At 40.0% G+C, this 20,379-nt stretch overlaps 1 protein-coding gene across 12 annotated transcripts in view; it reads left to right on the top strand.

Annotated features, from left to right (window-relative positions):
- The first annotated feature begins 6,682 nt into the window (after window positions 1–6,682).
- The window catches only part of celf6 (CUGBP Elav-like family member 6), a 122,086-nt gene continuing 108,389 nt past the window's right edge, over window positions 6,683–20,379 (top strand). For 8 of the 12 annotated variants that reach the window (XM_054616558.1, XM_054616532.1, XM_054616550.1 and 5 more), the window contains exons 1-2: window positions 6,737–6,887; window positions 16,114–16,196. In XM_054616558.1, coding sequence (XP_054472533.1) covers window positions 6,743–6,887; window positions 16,114–16,196 — 228 coding nt within the window. In that variant the 5' untranslated portion in view covers window positions 6,737–6,742. Of the gene's footprint in view, window positions 6,888–16,113; window positions 16,197–20,379 lie in introns of all 12 variants that reach the window. The other 4 variants (XM_054616491.1, XM_054616483.1, XM_054616475.1 and 1 more) reach the window with 2 other exon arrangements.

Genomic DNA, 20,379 nt, shown 5'->3' with positions numbered 1-20,379 from the left:
CAAATGTTATAAATTCTGCCCATACCAGCACCTCTAACTAATCAGTTCATTTTAAAGTATTTTGTTAGTTTAAACCACAAAAAAACAACATATAAAAACTCGAAGTTATGGCTGTAAGGGGGGTTATGTGCAATCTTAGCAAAATGACTACACTCCAGGAGTTTACTGTTCCTGTTCAAAGAAAACCCCACAGCTTGTTGTTGTTGTTGTTGTTGTTGTTGTTGTTTTACACTTTGGTTTTTGTGTCCATTAAGAAGCAGATATAACATGCTAATTAGTGAGTTTTAGAAGTGCTGGTATGGCTGATTTTGCTTACTTTGAACATACCATTTTTGAAGGCTTTGCGCTAAGCTAAGCTAATTGTCTGCTGGATGCAGCTTCATATTTACAAGACAGAAGTAGGTGGTATCGATTTTCTCATCGAATTTGCGTCAACAAAGCAACTAAGCGTGTCTCCAAATGTTGAACTGTTCCTTTAATGCAAGTTGAGGAAGGCTTTTCTAATTTTTTGAAGTTCTTACCAATCCCCCCCTGCCCTCCTCTTTTCCTTGACTCTCTCTCCAAAGCCTTCTCTCCTGAAGAAGGGGTAGCCTGAAGACTCTGAGCCGAGATGTTTGCAGCAACCCTGAGTCCCACGCCCCCACCAGATCACATCATCCTCTGACCTCATCACCTCAACTCACCAGTCAGCGCCTCTCACCATTCATTTTGCAGTAAAGCTTTATACCATATTCTGCTGAGGCATGATCTTTCTTAATTCAAAACAATGTAATTGTCCTGCAACTGTTTTCTTACTGAAGATTTTTGTGCACGTAAGCATGTGGATATGTGTGTAAGTATGTTTTGGTGTGTGCTAAAGTTTTGTTAGATAAAATAACTAGGTCAACTTATCAAAGTGGGACCATGAAACAATATACTTCTGAGTGGCTTTGAAAACAACTTTGATACATTCTGCATCAAAAGGATACACTACATTGATATAATAAACCCCTGACACATTATTGCATCTTTCGCTGAAGGTAGAAACCACTATTGTTATTTTAGAGATAAACTGTTTTTTTTGTTTTTTTTACATTAAATGCTATTGCACAGCACACACAGCAACTTTTTAAAGTTTAAGTTAAGTTAGGTTGTCTGAACTACTGTTGAAGATGGTGCCCTCAAACAGCCGTAGGTACTTTTTAAATCCATATCAGATGAATCTAGGTTGGCAGAAAAGTGACATCAGTTTTGCAACAACAGCCTTAGGGAAGGGGAGTGGGAGGAGAAGGTGTGTGTGCATGTATGTACACCAAGTTTTTCACGCATAGCATTTATATTAACACTACTGAGCTGCGCAATAGTATTACAGTTTTCTGTCGGACTCTGGTGCGATTTAAATGGGCACATCAGCAATACTTTCAATCTTAACAAGAACTTGAAACATATCTCTACTCACGACGTATTTATATATTTAACTTTTCTTTTGCCATGATAATAAGATGACCTCAGTGACCTTAAGCCTACCGCTGGATAACCCTGTTTTTATCATAATTTCAACCAACCAGCAACAAAGCTGCAGAGTCGTAGTATACATACACAATGATCCACAGTTATTATCCAACAAAGAACAAAAGCAAAATACTGCATGAACATGCAATAGCAATGGAAGTAATGCCAATGTGACTGTTCTCATGGGAGGCCTGCACAGTGTATTCTGGGATTCATTAGCTGCCAGAAAGCGGATGACTCATTTTGGTCTCCCTGACCTCTTCTTTGTTTTTCCCTCATTTATTCACTACCTTGCATAACTAGTTAACTTAAACATGCAGCAAGAGGCCTCCTTATCATTCAGCGGAACATCAACAGCGGCATAAACAAAACATCACCCATAAAGGGAAAATAGAGATGTAATCCACCTTTTCAAAACAAAAATGAGCAAAACTTAATATACCAAAAACATTGCTCAGCACTAGAACAACAATCACTTCTGCATTTTCCCTACAGCACAAAAGCAAATGAACTGGCAAGAAATTGTGTTTTAGGAGAAATTACGGCTTCTGGTTCTTTATTTTGCAGAGTCTGTGTGTGTGTGTGTGTGTGTGTGTGTGTGTGTGTGTGTGTGTGTGTGTGTGTGTGTGTGTGTGTGTGTGTGTGTGTGTGTGTGTGTGTGTGTGTGTGTGTGTGTGTGTGTGTGCAATGCACCCCTCCCTCAGGCAGAGACTGCAGTTGAGGTTTGAGGCTGCTCTGGTATTACCATATACACTAACGGAATCACAAAAAAAAAACTGTCACACCTCATACTGGTTGTGCCATGAATATCAATGGTGGCTTTCCTTTTTGACTCACTCTCCAAAAGAGACAGTGAAGAATGTTCATGCATGACTATGTTCACCTGGCCCAGTCCATATATCCAGTTTAATGGGATAATGAACACACAGTATAAAAGAATTGTGCATGACACCAAGCTGCTTTGCACAATGCATGACTTATGTAACTGATTTTGCTCCTTCAAGGGACTATATTTTTGGGAGCTGTTTCAAGTGTTTGTGTGTCTGTGACATTCCAGCAAGTCACCTTGACAGTGGTGTGAATAATTTTTGTAATAAAAAACGGAAATGGCACTCACTCAGGACTGCAGTTGTACTATGTGAAATACTCAGGGTAAATATTTTTTGCATTAGTCTGGAAATTATTTTGATGACACATTAACAATGTTCACGCCTCCTCCTGATTCCAATCCAAGTTGGCCTACTGAGGGAAAAATCCTTGCTCATTGCTGATGGGCAAATACCGTTTCTATCCAGAAATAATAGGAATATAATTTGAGGGAAATGTGTCTCTAGGTGTGCAAGATCCTTAAGGGACTTATTTTCTACAGTTTTGTTCTTCTTGCAAGTTCATACCCACTTCAAAAACACAGCTGGAACTATTCTGACTGATCTTTTGTCTGAAAGGAGAGCAATCGACTGAGGTGCCCTGTTCAACCATCCAGGTGCTGAGCTTGGCACAGAAGAGAAGAAGAATCCTGTCAACCTTTCTGATACGCTTGCCTGTGTTCGAACAAAGAGGATGCTTACAGACAGGCATAATTGAGGAGATCATGCAGTACCTGCATATCCTCCTGCCAGGCAGTTTCCAAGTCTTCACAGCTGTGCAGGAAAACTATCCCGCAGAGAAATGACAAAAGCAAGGAAACAAGAATCACAAAGCCAATAAGCAGCACTGAAGCTAAATTAGCTATGTCTTTGTGGGAAAGAATGGCCCTGATGGTATTGACAAGGGAGACCCGTTGTGTTTTTGCCTCCCATTCAGAGCAAAAAACTCTGCAGGATTTTTTTGAGATGGTCTACAAAGACATGATTAAATAGAATATAAATAAATATTCATAACAAAGATAATGCAGTGCCAGATGTTACTGTTAGTTGCTCTCATAATACAACTATCCCCAAAGATCATTCACTCTGACAGGCATCACGGGTGAACATGAACACACATCCACACACACACTTACACACGCACCTGTAAAGCGAACAGCGAACAGCTCATAATCCATCAAAGCTGACTTCTCAACTACCTAGTGACCAAAAATGTTCCTTGGGTACAGTGCGATACAAATGTATGTGCTTATGATAATGTAAGATATTTTTGAAAAAGGTGGCCACCCTGTAAAATCCCTTTGAAAACATTAACACTAAGTGACTCACGGAAGGCATTCAAATGTCAAATTTGCATTGATATCAAGGGGGAAAGAAACTGGTCAGCTCAATTACTGAATCATGGGAGATGGTGACTTTTTAAATTAGTCATGACAAAGATGTTTTCAGTGATTTAAATACAATAAATGTAGAATAAAATACTCTTAGTTAATATGCATGCAAATAGTTACAGAGACAGACAAACAGCCTGATAGAGAGATAGACACATAGAGAGATAGACATAGATAGATAGATAGATAGATAGATAGATAGATAGATAGATAGATAGATAGACAGACAGACAGACAGACAGACAGACAGACAGACAGACAGACAGACAGACAGACAGACAGACAGACAGACAGACAGACAGACAGACAGACAGACAGACAGACAGACAGACAGACAGACAGACAGATACGTAGATAGATAGATGGATAGATTGATTATTGTGAGGCAGATGTATTCTACTAATTAGAAGAGGCAACCGAACAAATAATCACTACTATTTAATTACACATTTTTACAAGCCAATTAATTCTGACCTAACAGAGGTCAAGCGTGTCATAGCACGTTTCTCGCCCCAAATCCTCAAGAGGATCACAGGTCATGCTCAGTTACAGAACAACACCTCTAGTGTTGTCAGAGACTCCCTGTCTTGCTCAAAGACCCTTAAACAGGGCATATCTTATGACTCTATATGCTAGCGTGCAGCCCTTATTAACAATTCTCATAATGAATTTGCCACATGCAATCGATCATTGATACACGATCTCCCTGGCTCTGGTGGCCAGGGAGAGGGTCGCTTCACAACCCAGCGTCGCTGAGGAGAGCGCCACCTGCAGCGTGTTCTTCATCTTCAACCGTTCTCGTTAACGAAAAGAAATCTTCATGTATGAACGTATATATTGGTTTTATGCCGTCATATCAAGCATAATTACTCATATCAGTGTGAGCCGGACTGCCCTTGTATTGATGTTATATTCCCATCTGCACTAATTAGACCATTCTGTGTGTGAGTAATGCAACACTGGCAGTGCACATGCTCACTTGCATGAATAACAAAACTATTCTGAAGAGTGGCTTTGAATGCATCATTCCCTGTGTGAAGTAAGGGAATGACAAGTTTGGAAAGTGTGCACAGCAGATAGATGTAGAGGGCGTGGAAAATTTGTAGTGCAAACATGTTCTGTTAAAAGTGTAGCTCCAACAATCTATTTCACGGTCTGTGAATGGCAGTGTTGATTCAGCACCACGGACAGTGACACAAGGCAGCTCTGAATCCTGAGGTCTGGGCTGACATCATTTCAAACAACTGTGTTTCATTTCTCTCCTTATTTGTCCTGCATCTGTTCACAATGTCCTCTTGAAGCAGAGAAAGAGTAACATGTTTGTTTTTAAGTTGTGCTACACTCAAAAGACGGCTGTGTGTTGCATTCCAGCGTGCTGCGATCTTTTTAATTATTCACCTGAATATGCCTTTGATCCGATCCACCTGACCAAGCTTCCATTTTCTTTCCAAATCATCCGTCTAAATGAAAGTAGCTGAGGGTTGAAACAAATGATGAAAAATTCTCTGAAAATAGCCAGTGAGCCCTCACATTTTCCATTGATATGTTGGAGAAAAACATACTCTAAAACAAGAGGGAAAGTCATAAACATATGAAAATGTTTGAAAAGGGTGACAGTACTTGGCGGCAGAAGGGTTAATACTGTCCGGTTCTTTCTTTCAATTTTAACCTTTTAGAGTTTTGACAGGAAATACTTGGGGAGCATCCTTTTCTCAACAAGCGCATCTGTGTTTGATACTCTAACAGTTTCAATTCAAAAGCCTGTGATATTTGGAATATTATTGATTATTTAGACTTGAAATGGCTCATATATTATTATGTATTAGAATATGAGACCAGTAGAGCACAGTACTAGCAGTGGTTCTCAGTCCTCCCAGGTAGTTAATAGCGTAGTTAATAGCATTCACCTGGCGTCTCAGGTGTAAAATAGTCCCTATTAGATGAAAACCAGCAGGGCCCTGGCTCCTGAGGTCCAGGATTGAGAACCACTGCTGTAGAAAATACTTCTACAAGGCTTCCCAGCAGTGTCTTTCATGAATAGTCCTCTGGACCTACAGCCCTGCTGGTTTTCTTTTTCAACATCTGACAGGGGACTTTGTTATGCCCAGTATGCCAGATGAATGCAATTATTTAGCAGCACACCTGGGTCTGGCTTACCAGAAGTGTTATGAGGACAGGGCTCTTTGGTGCTATGAGTCGCCCCTTGTACAGTATACAAGAAGTCCCCGTAAATAAAGGATACTTTCTTTAGATCCACAGTTTTAAATTCTGATTCACCATATTCTCATATTAATATTAAAAACTAACTGATGAACAATGAGTCTTAGAGAATTACATGGGCAGGCCACATTTTGCGTCAATGCTAAAGCAAAACTAAATGACCTGACATAAGCAAAACATAATGGATAGCACAAATGCTGCCTTTTCCCTGTTTAAATGTCCCAAGCTCTCTCTCTCTAAATAAATGTTTGCGTTCATATTCTACCCTGCGGGACCTCAGTATTCCGGCTCTCTCATTGGTCTGGTCTGCGCTCATTATTAAGCAAATTAAGCAGTGGGCGTGGTCGGTTAAGAGTACGAGTTTACGTCACGAGTAGCCTGGGGGGGGTTAAAATATGAAAACTCATAGGCCATGAGAAAAAATAATAAATACGGCTGATTCCAAACAAGGTGGGCGTAAAGGAAGAAGAGTGAGTAGGGAGGGAAAAAACAGAGGAGTCGAGAGAGAGGACGATATAACAGGGGGGGGGAGTGTGCTCTGTGCAGTTGACTACAGAGAGAGTGAGAGAGGAGGAGAGCGAGAGAGAGAGAGAGAGAGAGAGAGAGAGAGAGAGAGAGAGAGAGAGAGAGAGAGAGAGAGAGCGCAGCTCGCCGGCCCATTGAGGAAAGATGGCTACAGTCACTGCAAACGGAGTGCAGCAAGAGAATGGATTCAGCACCACGAACAGCGCCGGCAGGATGAACGGGCTCAGCATCGGCCAGAACACCATCCCAATGAAGGACCACGACGCCATCAAGCTTTTCATCGGGCAGATTCCCAGAAACCTGGAGGAGAAAGACCTGAAACCCCTGTTTGAGGAATTCGGAAAGATATACGAACTCACTGTACTGAAAGACAGATTTACGGGAATGCATAAAGGTTGGTTTATTTCGGTCTCTTTACTTTTGTGTTCCTTTACAAATTAAAAGGGGTGAGAGACAGAGAGAGAGAGAGAGAGAGGAGAGAGAGAGAGAGAGAGAGGGAGCGAGACAGAGAAAGACAAATCAGAGAGCGTCCCATTTCAGTGGTGGGGCAGAGAGCATGAAAAGTGTGTTAATTTGCAGATGTTTGGGACAGAGTGGGAGCCACACACACACACACACACACACACACACACACACACACACACACACACACACACACACACACACACACACACACGTAAATATCTGAGGCGTAAGAAGGAGAACACGTGGAAGTGAATGGAGGGTTAATTGTAACAGAGTCCAGCCAATCCACGTGAATACTACAGTTGATAAAAAAACGCCTTTGTGTGTTTACATTGACTCTCATGTGCTGAGCATCCCAGTTTAAGGGGGGCGGGACAGGCAGGTGCTCGATGCTGTGTTATTGTATACAGCTGCAGAAATATCTCCACAACTATACAAGACAAAAAGACAACAACAAAAAAAAAAAGAAAAGAAAAAAAAAGCCTTCTGTTCCGCATCACAGATCCATTTGCAGCATATTGTCGGAGAGAAATAAATGCTTTCAGTGGAGTGGAAAGTGCAAACCCATTATCAGGCAATCAGCATCCGTGATTAAGGTGCTGCTTTGACCTTTTAAGCCGGTTAATATGTAACCTACTTTTCGGACGTCATTATCTGGAGGAAAAAAATACTATTTACATGGCAGCTGTATTGTGGTACTGCTCCGTGGGCGGGTTGCAGTCAGGAAGTACAAAGCAGGATAATAGTAGAGGCTGTGGGATCCAGCATGCGTCGTCTTCTTGCTTGTTCTGTCCCCCCCCTTCATTGTCCAAAACGAGCGGGATCAGGATTCACTTAGTAATTAGTCAAAGATCGATCAATTCAAATGATATGTTATAATGGTGAATGCCAGAGAGCGGATTGGGTGTATTTTGTGTATTTTAGTCACAAGCCAAATTCAAAATTCAAAATTCAAAGTCCGAGTGTGGTTTAAACACAACTTATTACTATTTGCACTTATATATTTTTTTACATTTGTACATTTAAAACACATTTTATAAAACAAACAGAAAGGCAGTAGCTTTATTTCCTTTTGCATTTTGATGTTTATCAGATCTTTTTTTTTTTTTATTATAAGCCTTGAATTGCACCAGCTTTTCCAGTATTGTTTAATCTTATTCCATTGTTGCTAAGGGAAATCAAATAATCTTCCAAATTTAATAATTCAAGTTATTATTATTGATATTTTTATTATAATTTCTGACTTTTTAAGCCTTTGTTGGTAGTGTTTTAAACATTCATATTATTGGAATGGAAATACAAAATAAGGTCACACTTCCAGCGTTATCCGTGTCATCATGAGCAGGCTGTCCTACAGTTTATTATCAGCTTTAGTCCAGTATTATTACGGCACTGCTACTGCTGTTTGTCATTTTAAAGTATTTTGTATTTATTTGTAAATTATGTTGTTACCTTTTAGATATCATTTTAAATCACACACACATGCGCACATGAAGCATTGAATTCACAATCAGTTCACTCTTAGTAAAAAACAATCTATTCACAAGGCAGGCAAAATAATGTATGATATGTTAGTCAGTGGCTGCAGCTCCTGATCGTATTGTTCAGTGGAAGTAAAGTTCGGTGTGGGCTCAGCATAGCTTTCTTGTGTGTGTGCAGCCCTGAAGGTCTCCATGCACCACCTGTTCGCCGGCCACCAGTCGCCGGTGCTTAACCTGCTCCTCCACTTTCCCGTGTTCCTCTTTGGAGCCCAGTGATCGATTAAAACAATATTTCTGATGTTCGTGTTGTTTACGCCTGTCCTCCACCATTCCTGAATGTCAACACCCCGGAGGATGGTTGCCTCGGGACGGATAATCCTGTTCCAAAGCCAGACTGTATGCCCGTTCAAATCATCCCCCGTCAAGGCCACTCTGATGTATGCATTATGCCCACTTCATCCAGCATGATATTCAAAGTCACTTTGGGAGCACAAGCGTGCACTTTTAATAAGATTTCACCAATGCATTATATGGATGAGTTTTTCTTATTGGCCACTTACCTAAACCATGTTCATGCCTCATCCTGCGTCGATGTGTGATACCTGTAGACCGAAGCAAGAAAGAACAAGAGTAAGAAAATGGGATTAGTATCGTTAACAAAACAGAAGTATGTAGTGTATCATGTGCTGTGTCACTCAAGGAGAGCGGTTTAAAGCACTGAGTGAATGCCCATTCTGAAACCGGGAAAAGCTTTTGCAGGGTAATTGAAGGTAAATTTATTACTGGACTGTAAAAGTACTTGGGTTTCTTCAAACTGAATTCTGTTGTAAACAACACACCAAGGTCAACACAGCAGTCTTTTATATCAGTAGACTTCTTACTTTTATATTAATTGTGATTTAGTTGGACAACAGTTCCCATCTCAAACCCCCTTACTGGCTGCAGCTTACACAGACTTCATCAATGTTAAATTTAATTGTTTCAGAAAAAAAGTATATTAAACCACTAAATTGTACATAAGCGCTCTTTAAGAAAAACAGCGAATAAAACATAATGATAATACACATCATTCTGATTATTATTTATCTTGCTATACTGTTAAACATTTTCCTCCTCATTTAAATGCTGAAATCAACTGGGATATAAAACCTAAACTCGAAAGTGAAGTTTATATTTGTGTAAAGCTTTATATTTAAAGGTCCAGTGTGTAGCATTTAAGTATCTATTTGCAGTATGGAATATAATATAAATAAGTAAGTTTTCTTTCTCTGAAAATTAGATTCATTGTGTTTTTGTAACCTTTGAAGGAGTAATTTATATCTAAATAAAGTGCGAACCACGGCATAGAGGTACAATAGGTGAATTATAGACAAAGCTAGTGACCAGGCGGAAACTTGCCAGCTGGGGGCGACTCCTCTGGTTGCAATTACCTCATTAAACATTGTAAACATGAGTTTGTGGTCTCAATCGCAAGTTTCAAGTCTTCTTCAATATAGCATGATATTGACCCTTTCACAGTGTGTTTTTAGCACATGAAAGTTAACTGTAACATTTTGGGTTTTCTACAAATGTCTTGTTCAGCGTTCAATTGTATTTAACTCCACCCTCGACTGTCACTTCTGGTTGCAAAAACCAAGATGGCTACAGTAAAAAATGACGAAGTCATGGCTTAAAAACAGCAGCCCACAAACCTGTGGATGAAGTCACGGCGACTAAGTTCGCTTCTGATAGACAGTCTTAATTAGTTCCTAGCAGCTGGATCCATGCATTTTCCTTGTGGTAAAGGGAGCTAATATTGGACTTACATTCATCAGGTGGCCATAAAAGCAAATCTAAATTAATGTCAATGATAATGCTTAAAGTCTGCTAGATCTGGAAATAAACTATTCTTTGTCAATACATTTTCTAAATCAACTTAAAGGGTTATAAGATGGTGTGTTTAGTTTGTTATTGCAGGTTCTCTAAATTGGGATTTTTTTAATTTGTTGGTCCATCACATCAATACAGTGAAGCATTATATTTGTTCAAAACACCAATTGGACAAAATTACAACTACTGTATAAGTATAACTATCATCAAAGTAGACCTTGAGTCATTTCTTCCGCCTCTATACAATATACGATTTTGCAAAGATCCTTTGTCAAAGTATATATATTGCATAGCAGTTTCAAAAGTTGTTTGTGTTCTGTATGGTTGTCAAAGATGCATTATTTGTCAATGGATATTGGCTAGCTATTATGTCAAAGTCCCGGGAGGCTCCCGAACTTGTAACATCGATCCATTTATTTATCATAAACAGTAACACACATATTTTTCACAGCAGAGTGGGAGGATATAATCAGCTTGGCTCCACTATCCCTAAAAACATAAAGTTCATAAAGATTTAGTGCAGTGCCATAAATTTAGTCAGACTTTAAAAAAAAAAATCCCTCTTTGAGCGTAGTTTGTTGTTGAGAGAGATTTGATTTGTTTCGGATAGATGATGTATATGGCTGTTGGCATCAGTTAGTGAACTGTACCTAATGGATGATTTGCTACCTTTTTTTACAGCCCAAGTCCTGTGACAAAGAATTGCACTATAATTATGGATTTAAGGGCAGATCAAAATATGTCATGTTTGCTCATGACTAATTCATGTGGAATGTACTGCATCACTTTGATGCATTGTGTTGCAGATGTTTTGTGCTTTGTGAATTCTTACTTTGGGCATTTAGCGGTTCTCAAGGGAGTCATCTGCATATCTGGGGAATTTTGTATTTCATACTTTCCTGTACACTTCAGTGGATAAGTGTTGCTGTATGCTGATGTCTATTCAGAAGTTTTTTTTTCATCCGTTTCTTTTAACGGATGATCCCGTAGATTCCGTAGTTGTTAGACACTGTTGCTTTTACTGTCGATTTGATAGTTTGTCTGTCGTCAGGGAGCCTTATGCAGCATGTGGGATGACTTGACACTATTGGAAGGCACGGCGCTCGTCAGTGTGTTGTGCAGCCAGGTCGTGCTGTTTAACATCCATCATTCCGTGGAGCACTACATTATCATAATACTTAGTGTCAGTGCCAGAACGCATGCATTGTTCAGACATGCTGAATGTTAGTGGGGGGCAAATCTTTTGCTTGAGTAGCGTTATCTATCAATCCGTCTCTGATGCTGAGAGGAGGGACTCTGAGCTGCACCACACAGCCAGGAGGAAGAGATACAAAGAGATGTTAAATATCCTCATCCATTCTCCTCTCCTCGGTAGGTCCATGCAGTGTAATTGGCTATAAATAGCCTGCTAAATTGACATAAAAAACCTCAGTAGGGCGCTAATATCTAATTGCAAACGAGACTTAGAATGTGACAACAAATCCTTGAAAGTGTCTTTTCAATTTGTTGACAGTTATGTGGTACTCTGTGAAATTCTATTTTGTTGCTTTAAAAAATAAATGGTTTGAGACTTTTGGTAACAGCCACAAGGGGTAACAGATCCATGCCCGTATTGGGTTTTATCTACAGTAAGAGTGTTGTAGAGGAAGTGTTGGACAGTGATTGACAGTTTGTGTTAGTTGAGTGACAGGTGTAGCGTAGGTCTACAGATGACCTCTTTGATCATTAGAAAGGGGGCTGTGTGCGAAGCAGACAGCTAACCGCTCTGTACAGCCTGCTCCGAATGTAGATGGACCGAAAGATGGAAAGATGCTCAGCAGGTAATAGTGTGGTTAACACAGAAACATGAAGCGGTTGATGAATCCTCACATCGTATTTGTTTCAGTACCCATGAGAGGGTCAGGCTGTCACATTCACCAGCATCCAGTTGTTTTACATAATTTCTTTTGCGCCTGTATTTTCTTTGGAAAATGAATTTGCATTCTTTTCCCACTTTAATGAACATTCTTGGATCCGACACGTGTGGGGAGACTGGAGGAGAGCAAATTGCTCATGATTCATGAATTCACTGCTAATGAATTGAAATTTTATACAAATTTGTTCTGGAGTTATTTCAATTACAGATACCTGATGCCTTAAAAAAGCACAATTTACTCTTAATGCCTGGATGCATGCAATTGTGAGCACACACTAATTTCCATTTTAAAACAAACTGTTAGAAGAAGCGTTACGGGGGGGTTCTTTAAGTAATTACTTGAAACGTGTCTTGCAAACGCAAAGACACATTTAACATTTCCTGCTTTCTCTTTGAAGTAGTTTACAGGGTTTACTTTTTCATTTGCCTTCAATATAATGTGTTGAACTTTTGCCCCTCACTGAAATTATAGTGTGGTAAATTGTCTTTGATTACCAAAGTATTATTTTCACCCCACTTAACCTGCTCATCACAGGAAGCCACCAGTCCTCTGTTAAACCACCATCACAGCCATGTTCTCCCACTCGTCTTCTTACTATTTAATGTCTACGACTTAGTTTCTCCAGTCTTTGATTTTAAGATTTGGTCAATTCAAACTTTAATTCACAAATGAGAGTTCAAAAGTTATCTGAGTTATTTCCTTAAAATGAATAACTTATCTTCAGTACCAGTACCACAACAGGCATGAGAAGCACTGAAGCACTAACGGACGACCAAACCAGTGATTATTTCACATTTAACCATTTTACTACAAATATTCTATACTTTACATTGCTAAATACTTACAAGGCTTAAAAGACTTGTGTCAGTTCCTAAAATATGTAATACATCACAGTTGACATCATGTCTGCATTTGGTGTCAAAGTTTGTTTTTTGTGGTAATGTTGTGCAGACAGTTTAAATCAGTATGCACGTTCTGCTGCATTAAAAATGAGCAATGAAAGTTGTATGTTTCTGAAAGCGCACAAGATTGCACATACTACCAAGAGGACAACAATTTGGGATAACCTGTCTGTATGAATATTATTCCATGCCAATTAGTCAACTTAAAATGTTAAGCTGACAGCCCTAACCTGCTACCAGCTGCTACATCCTTGTTACCACCCCTCAAACTGTATCATTGTGTTTCTCCTCATGTTCTCCAAGCTGAATGCTCATCTGTTCCACAACTGGCTTTCTCAGTCCCAGAGTCCTTTGGGCATAAGACGTCCCCTGAGCTAGCACTGTTGGATACGAAGCGTTCCTAAAGCCCTGCCGGTTTTTCACCACCGCAAGGAAGCCCAAGCAGCCCAGCAGCTGGCCTGGATATTAAAGGCTACACTGCACAAAACGTCAAGTTTAAAAAAAAATCATCCGAACTAATAGTATCACATGCTATTTTTCTTTCAGCAACTTGAAAAATCTGGAGGGGGGAGGGATCGCTTCACTTGTTTCAGTCGCTGTTTTACTTGCTTTAAGCATGCTCCTCGAAAAACTCAGCAGAGGTCCAGTATTCACATCATTTAATCAAGCACCACACTATAAAAATACTCCATTACAATGGAGTATGAAGTACAATTATTAGTATATTATTGGATTATTGATGAATTAACTTGTAAGCACTAGGTGCTTACTTCATAAACTGCTGGGTAGGTTGTACATCATATTTTATAAACAGATCACCTGTATGTCAAATCTTAATCTTAAGTAACCAGTAACTACAGTTGTAATCTAAGTAAATTACAGCTACTTCAAAATGTTACTTATGTAGATGTACATGTAAATGTACTTAGGTACTTTATATCAGTGAAACAACATTTTGAAGTGATGAGAAAAAGTAATTAATTAAATAATTGTTTTAACCTAAAGTTTATGTTTCACTTGATCAAAAATACTTTGTATTAAATAAAAGTAAAATGATAAAAGTAAAACTTTAATGCTAAACTTTCTGGTAGGGACATTTTTAAGTCATACTTCAGTTTTTCATGTAATGAAATCTTGCCTATTTATTTACTCAACTTTTTGGCAATATGCAGCAAAGTGACACAATTAAAAAATACCATAAAAGGTCAGGGGCACTGGAAGAGGAGTGTCAACAACAGCCTACAATTCCCATAAGCCTCTGCGAGGACATGCACCCCAGGGAGGCCTCGGCTCATGTCCCACAGTTTTGTAATGTCACAAAAGGATGAAGAGTGTTTCCCCAGGCTCCCAAACTTTTCTGCTTTGCTGTGTGGCATGCTGTTTCATCAGTGTCGTTTAGGGGATGTTTCCTCTTGAGTAACTGCCTAGTTGTGGAGGTGGGTGAAGGTTGTCGTGAAAGGGAGCTCTCTTGGCAGCGAGCCAGGGTGTGTTGCTGGGTTTTGGGGGCAATGGGTGCTATGTGCTGGATGCAGGGTGTCATCTGTATGTGTGAGAGTATGTGTGTGTGTGTGTCTCGTTTCTCCCATGGGAATCCTTGGCAGCAGGTGTGACATGCAGTAATGGGAAATTATGCTGCACAGTGCAAAACCTCTTCTGAACGGGGTCACCCACTGTCAGTTCTGCCAAGCACATAACAGAGCAACCACTCACCCCTTAATGAAAGCTGTCACATTTTAGTAAAGGAATTATTTATTGATGCATATTCATTCTGTTTTGCTGAATTTTCTAACTTAAAGCAAAGTCTCCAGAGATGTGTGGGGGTAGAGTTTCAGCTTATCACCAGAGGATTTTAATTACTTAGCAGCTAAGAAAAATACTGTTTTACTTTTTCCTCCTGTGCCCGTTTCAATAACTATGAAATCATTCATTAGGAAGCAGTACGCATATTCTTTAGTACTGAAATAAAAACAATAACGCCCTATCTGAGGTGACTAAGAATTTTCCATCATAACTCCTGATTTAAATTTACCTTTCAGGAACATAGCTGTTTCTACATCTGTATGTTGAACATTTTTATGCTTCATTTTGCTTAGGCCATTTCACTATATTAAACATAATAGAAAAAAATCAACAACAAAAACAAACAATAAAGCATACTACATATTATTCACATAAACAGTGTACATATGCAAGAGCTCAGTAAATCTCATCTGAAGAGGTTGTCATATTTTAAAAAGAAATGTGTAAAATTTTAATCTTATTTCTCAACCAGCATGTTATTTTCTCTGAGGGTATAGAGCTATTAACTTCAGAGAGACACATTCCAATTGTCAGCGCAGTGTGTGAATTCCACTTTAATGTAATACATGTTTTTTGGCAATAGCTTGTAAGGTCTTATAGAATGGCTTGCATAGATTGGAATTACTTCACAAATCACAAATCTCTGGGTCCATTTGGAAGGTTACTTTGTGTTTTTTGGAAGTCGACAGTAAGGATGCTAAATCTCTGAACAAACATCATTGGAGGGATGTTACACTGGCTTTACGTGGTGCATTTAAAATTGACTTTCATGGTAGAGCTATCCAATAAAAATCAAGATCTGTGTTTAAGAGTACACTTTGTGCAGTTAAAACGGGGTTACATAAAGATGATGGAGAAAGCTTAAACTGATCTTTTTTTAATCTCTTATATGTCTTGTGCTCTTAGCTTTCACAATCAGTATTTTACCATTTTAGACATTGTATTTGATGGGTGCTAAATGCTGAAATCCCTAAATCATCAAAATGACTTAACATATTTTAGATTCCATTCTCTGTGGTCTACTATAAAGCCCTTACTTAGCATCCAACAAACACAACATACCACGTATTCCTTCTGTAAACATAGCAATATGGTCTTTTCACTTTAACAGTTTTCCTTCTTTTCGTCATAAATAGTGGTTCATTGTGGATTAAACTCATCTCTCTCCTGTCTCCCTGATACTCTAGGATGTGCCTTTCTAACATACTGTGCCAGAGAGTCAGCACTGAAGGCCCAGAGCGCCCTCCATGAACAGAAGACTCTGCCAGGGGTAAGTGCCCCCGATCAGCCCTCTGTCATAGGCTAAAGCCCCTGGGGCAGACAGCCTGGCATGGGATCCTACATTAACATAGGGACTATATCACACTTGCACAAGCACATACACGTACATGCCGAGGCACATGAGGACACAGTATACATTAACACACACATCCAGGCACACACACACACGGATATGGAAACAGATGGAAAGAGTCACTCTTACTTTCTCAACCTCTTTTTCTTGCTCGCTATCAGACACATTCTTTCTTGCTCACTCACCTACACACACATGCACACACACACACACACACACACACACACACACACACACACACACACACACACACACACACACACACACACACACACACACACACACACACACACACACACACACACACACACACGTGCGGATATACTAAAAGAGTGTGAGTGGCCTATCTCACCTTGCAGTGTCTTATTACACTAATCACCCCGGCGGAGATATTTGATAAGCGCTCCTTCATAACAGCCTGTGCCGTCCTTCCCCTGTCCTCTCACAATATGGCTGCTGCAGACACTAATTGCCTTGAGGAATCCCACTCTCATTATCACATATAATCAAACAGTAAGTATAAACAATCATTTTTTCCATGTATATCACCATCTGGTGTTTTTTTTGTTTTAATTCTCTCCCGTTTTTTAAATTATTTTTTTCCCCTGTTTTCTATCGGTTTGCCTTTGGCGGGCAGGTAACTTTTTCAATTAAAATAATGGCCTCTTCAAACAACACAGGTAAAACCTATCCAGTAGTGGGCTCTTAAGCCCACCCAGGAGGAGACCCTCAATCTGGGATCAGCGTGAGCTTGTGGTGTGTATCTGTACTTGATGTGTGTGAAGGGGATTCGACTCTCACATCAGGGGAATTATCGAGGTGTGATTGAATTACGCCCGCGGGTCTATAAGAACGTGAAACTGCTCTAGTGCCCAGGCCCCCGCCCCCACCCATTTCCTTTCACCACGAACCAAGACACCCTCCCAGGTTGGGGCTTTAATCAGAGCCTCGGGATATTCATCTAAATCTCTGGGGAGGGAGAGAGGAACAGAGAGACAGAAGAAGATAGGATGGAAGAGACAGGAAGTAGGAGAGGAAGAAATCAGGTAAAGAGATTGGTTTTGGGGCAGGGGTGGTTGATGGACTTGGGGGGCTTTATATTGTTCCTCACTGTTGGGTTAATCAGCTGTTTACACTTCACTTCACTTCATAGGTACTTTACTGAATGCTATGCAAACAGGTACACTGCGGAGAAAGAGTCCCTGGGAGAACCGGGATCCCCTGGGCTCCTTAATGAGATGATTGTCATGATGGTCCTGGATAGGTGATCCTGTCTTTATGGCCCTCATGGAGGGAGATTCTTGTTTGTGTTCTATCTAGAAAGAGGTTAATGGCATGGTTTGTGGGGTTTGGGTAAACATTTCCCCAGTACATCTCACAGCGAGGGGTCAGTCCTGCAATCTCGGACTGAGCACCGCCTGCATACAGAGGGCTAATGAAGATGTGCTTTTTTTATGCGTGTGTGTGTGGGTGGGTGACGATGCGTGTATGAGACAGGCACCGAGAGAGAGAGAGAAGAATAGAGAGAGAGAGAGAGTTGGAGGGACACAGGGACGGAAAAAGACAGAGAGAAGTGACACTTCTGGACAAGCCTCATTGTCATTGTTATGGCTTGATGCTTTGAGATGCTCTGTTGTATAATGCTTCCCTTTCAGTGGCTTCTCCACACAGTGTACAGACATGATTGAGCAGTCGTATTGTCGTAGTGTGACTGTCAGGCAACCTGCATGCAAGAGATCAGTCCTGAAATAAAAAAAAAAAAATGTTGGCCACACAAAATGATACAAACGCTGCCTAAAAAATGTATTTGACGCAGGTGATCACATTTGCAATAGCAGCTGCATATATGTCATACAGGATTAAATCCAAATTGAAGTGTTGTTAGCTTTGAAAGAGCACGGCCAGTCCTCAGCCTATTTCATCATGTTTATCCAGCATGAAATCCTCGTATGGCTTCCTCACTTGGACCTATGTCAATGCACCTTTCTACAAAGCAGCACAGAAAATACTGGATTTCACTCATTTAACTCAAACGTTTGATCCAGACTATAACATTTTGCAAAGGTTTCTTCAAATAGAGCCCACAGATGGTACTTGAACATAGGAGCTGTGTGCATGTGAATTTGATGAAGTGTTTTTTCTGTGACCATTTGGCTTTAGTCTGCGACGGACAAAGCCAGATCATTGTGGGCATGGCCTGCCTCATTCTCCGTCTAAGATCTGTCAAAAGAAAAGTCATTTCTACTGGGCAGCAGTGATAAGATCTTCCCAATTCCAGTTTTTTTCTGTCTGCTACAGAAGGGTCAGGTGAAGCTTAGTTAGCTGAAACGCAGAGACAAGTCAAAGTACTATGATAATGCCTTAGGTTTTATTAATACAGGATAAATATAGGCTTCATATAATGAAGGTCTGCCCTCTTGGCTTAAGAGGTTGGAGTGTGCAGACAGGTGAAGCAGAGGATGTGAACTCTGAACATCTTTTGAGAAAATATAACACTGTACATTGTGTCTATGACCAGTATGGAATAAAATATGCTGTGAATCACCAATTATCTTCTCTTCTAGTGTGTCTACCTGCATTAATATATTAATTACAATCCGCTAATGGTACATGACTATAGACTTAAACATATTTTTATGTTGGCATCACAGATTATTCCTTAAAAATTTAAGAGCTACATTTTTTTTTACATTTATTGTCCTTCCAACTGAGCCCAGATCATCACAGCTGAAGGAACAGGTACATGCTCAGCCTCATAAGTATCTCAGTCAGATTGCTGTCTTTCTATTCCATCCTTCATGTAATACTTTCATTGTTACAAAGAGTCACTTTTTCCTGCACAGTGCAGATATTTTCATTTCATAAAACACTGTGCATTTCACCAAAAGAGGAGACTAAAGGAGACAGAGAGGAGGCAGATATATCTGCGTGTGTGGTCTCAGCGGGAAGCCACGACTCTTACATCATCTCCAGATTGGCTGTGAATCTTACATTTCTTCCATAATTCACATTCCTTCATTTACTAAGTCTTGTACTGCATTGACAGCATTCGACTTGCCACCCGAGAATCTGGCTCTGTGTGTTGTGGCTGAGGCCAACAGTGTTTACATTGTTTGATTAATTGCATGTAAAGAGCATAATGAGCTCTTGATGTCCCGTGCACCCGATCCTGCTGCTACAGTTTGTACAGTAAATGTAATCAGAGATTCAGCCTCCTGCCCTTGGTGAGCTAGTGCTGTTGTGTTTACGTGCACATTCAGCATATCCCCCCGATGTAGGGCAGCATGGCACTGCATGAAGACAGGTTAGGTCATGCCTGGGAATGATTTCTCAACAGATATGATTAATTCCTAGGAACGCTCACACACTGACTTGCACCAAAGAATAGTTAATGAACAATGCACTAAGATTTATTTTCTACATCAATACAATTTGTGTAGATCCAGGTAAGTTGCTTATCTATAAAATCTATGGCAATCATGATACTTATTTTTTTTGTAGCATCATCTGGATATAAAAAACAATGAGTAATTATGAATTATATTTGCTATTTATAAAAGCACCAAAATGTTGGGTTTTTTTCAACTGTTTGTTATGCAGCCACCCAACATGCCAACATTGGAGCTGGGAATCCTTCCTTTTCCTTTCAGGGCCACAGCATTTTCTCCTCTTAGGCCAATTAACTCTTAGTGTTTGCATGTAACAAGCATGCTAATTGGGTGCTACTGAAGCCCAAAAGCCAATTAAAATTTTCCTCGGAAAAAAAGATCCAGCTTCTCTTTGTCTCTCATTCACTGGTGCTTTCTTCCTCCCCTCCCCCAACGCCTTCTCCTGCTTAATCATCTTTCTGCCAATTTCATTGCCCCACTCTCTTTTTTCCACTCTTTTTTGTAACATTTGCTGAGTTTCAGCTGGCATCCCAACCGGTACTTGTCATTTACGTAGAGCTTTCAGTAAAGGGAGCAACATTTTTTGCATTCTGAGTGAGAGTACCAGCAGCACCTGACCCATGTATCGATGACCAGACAGCCAAGCGCAACAGTGAAGAGGATAGGAAAGAAAAAAAAAGTTTACAAATCCTACTTTCTGAAGGGTTTCA

This window comes from Anoplopoma fimbria, chromosome 2 (genome assembly GCF_027596085.1).
Source record: "Anoplopoma fimbria isolate UVic2021 breed Golden Eagle Sablefish chromosome 2, Afim_UVic_2022, whole genome shotgun sequence".
Lineage (NCBI taxonomy): Eukaryota > Metazoa > Chordata > Actinopteri > Perciformes > Anoplopomatidae > Anoplopoma > Anoplopoma fimbria.
Note: the sequence above shows the minus strand (reverse complement) of the source record. Positions and strands in the feature narration are given on the sequence as shown.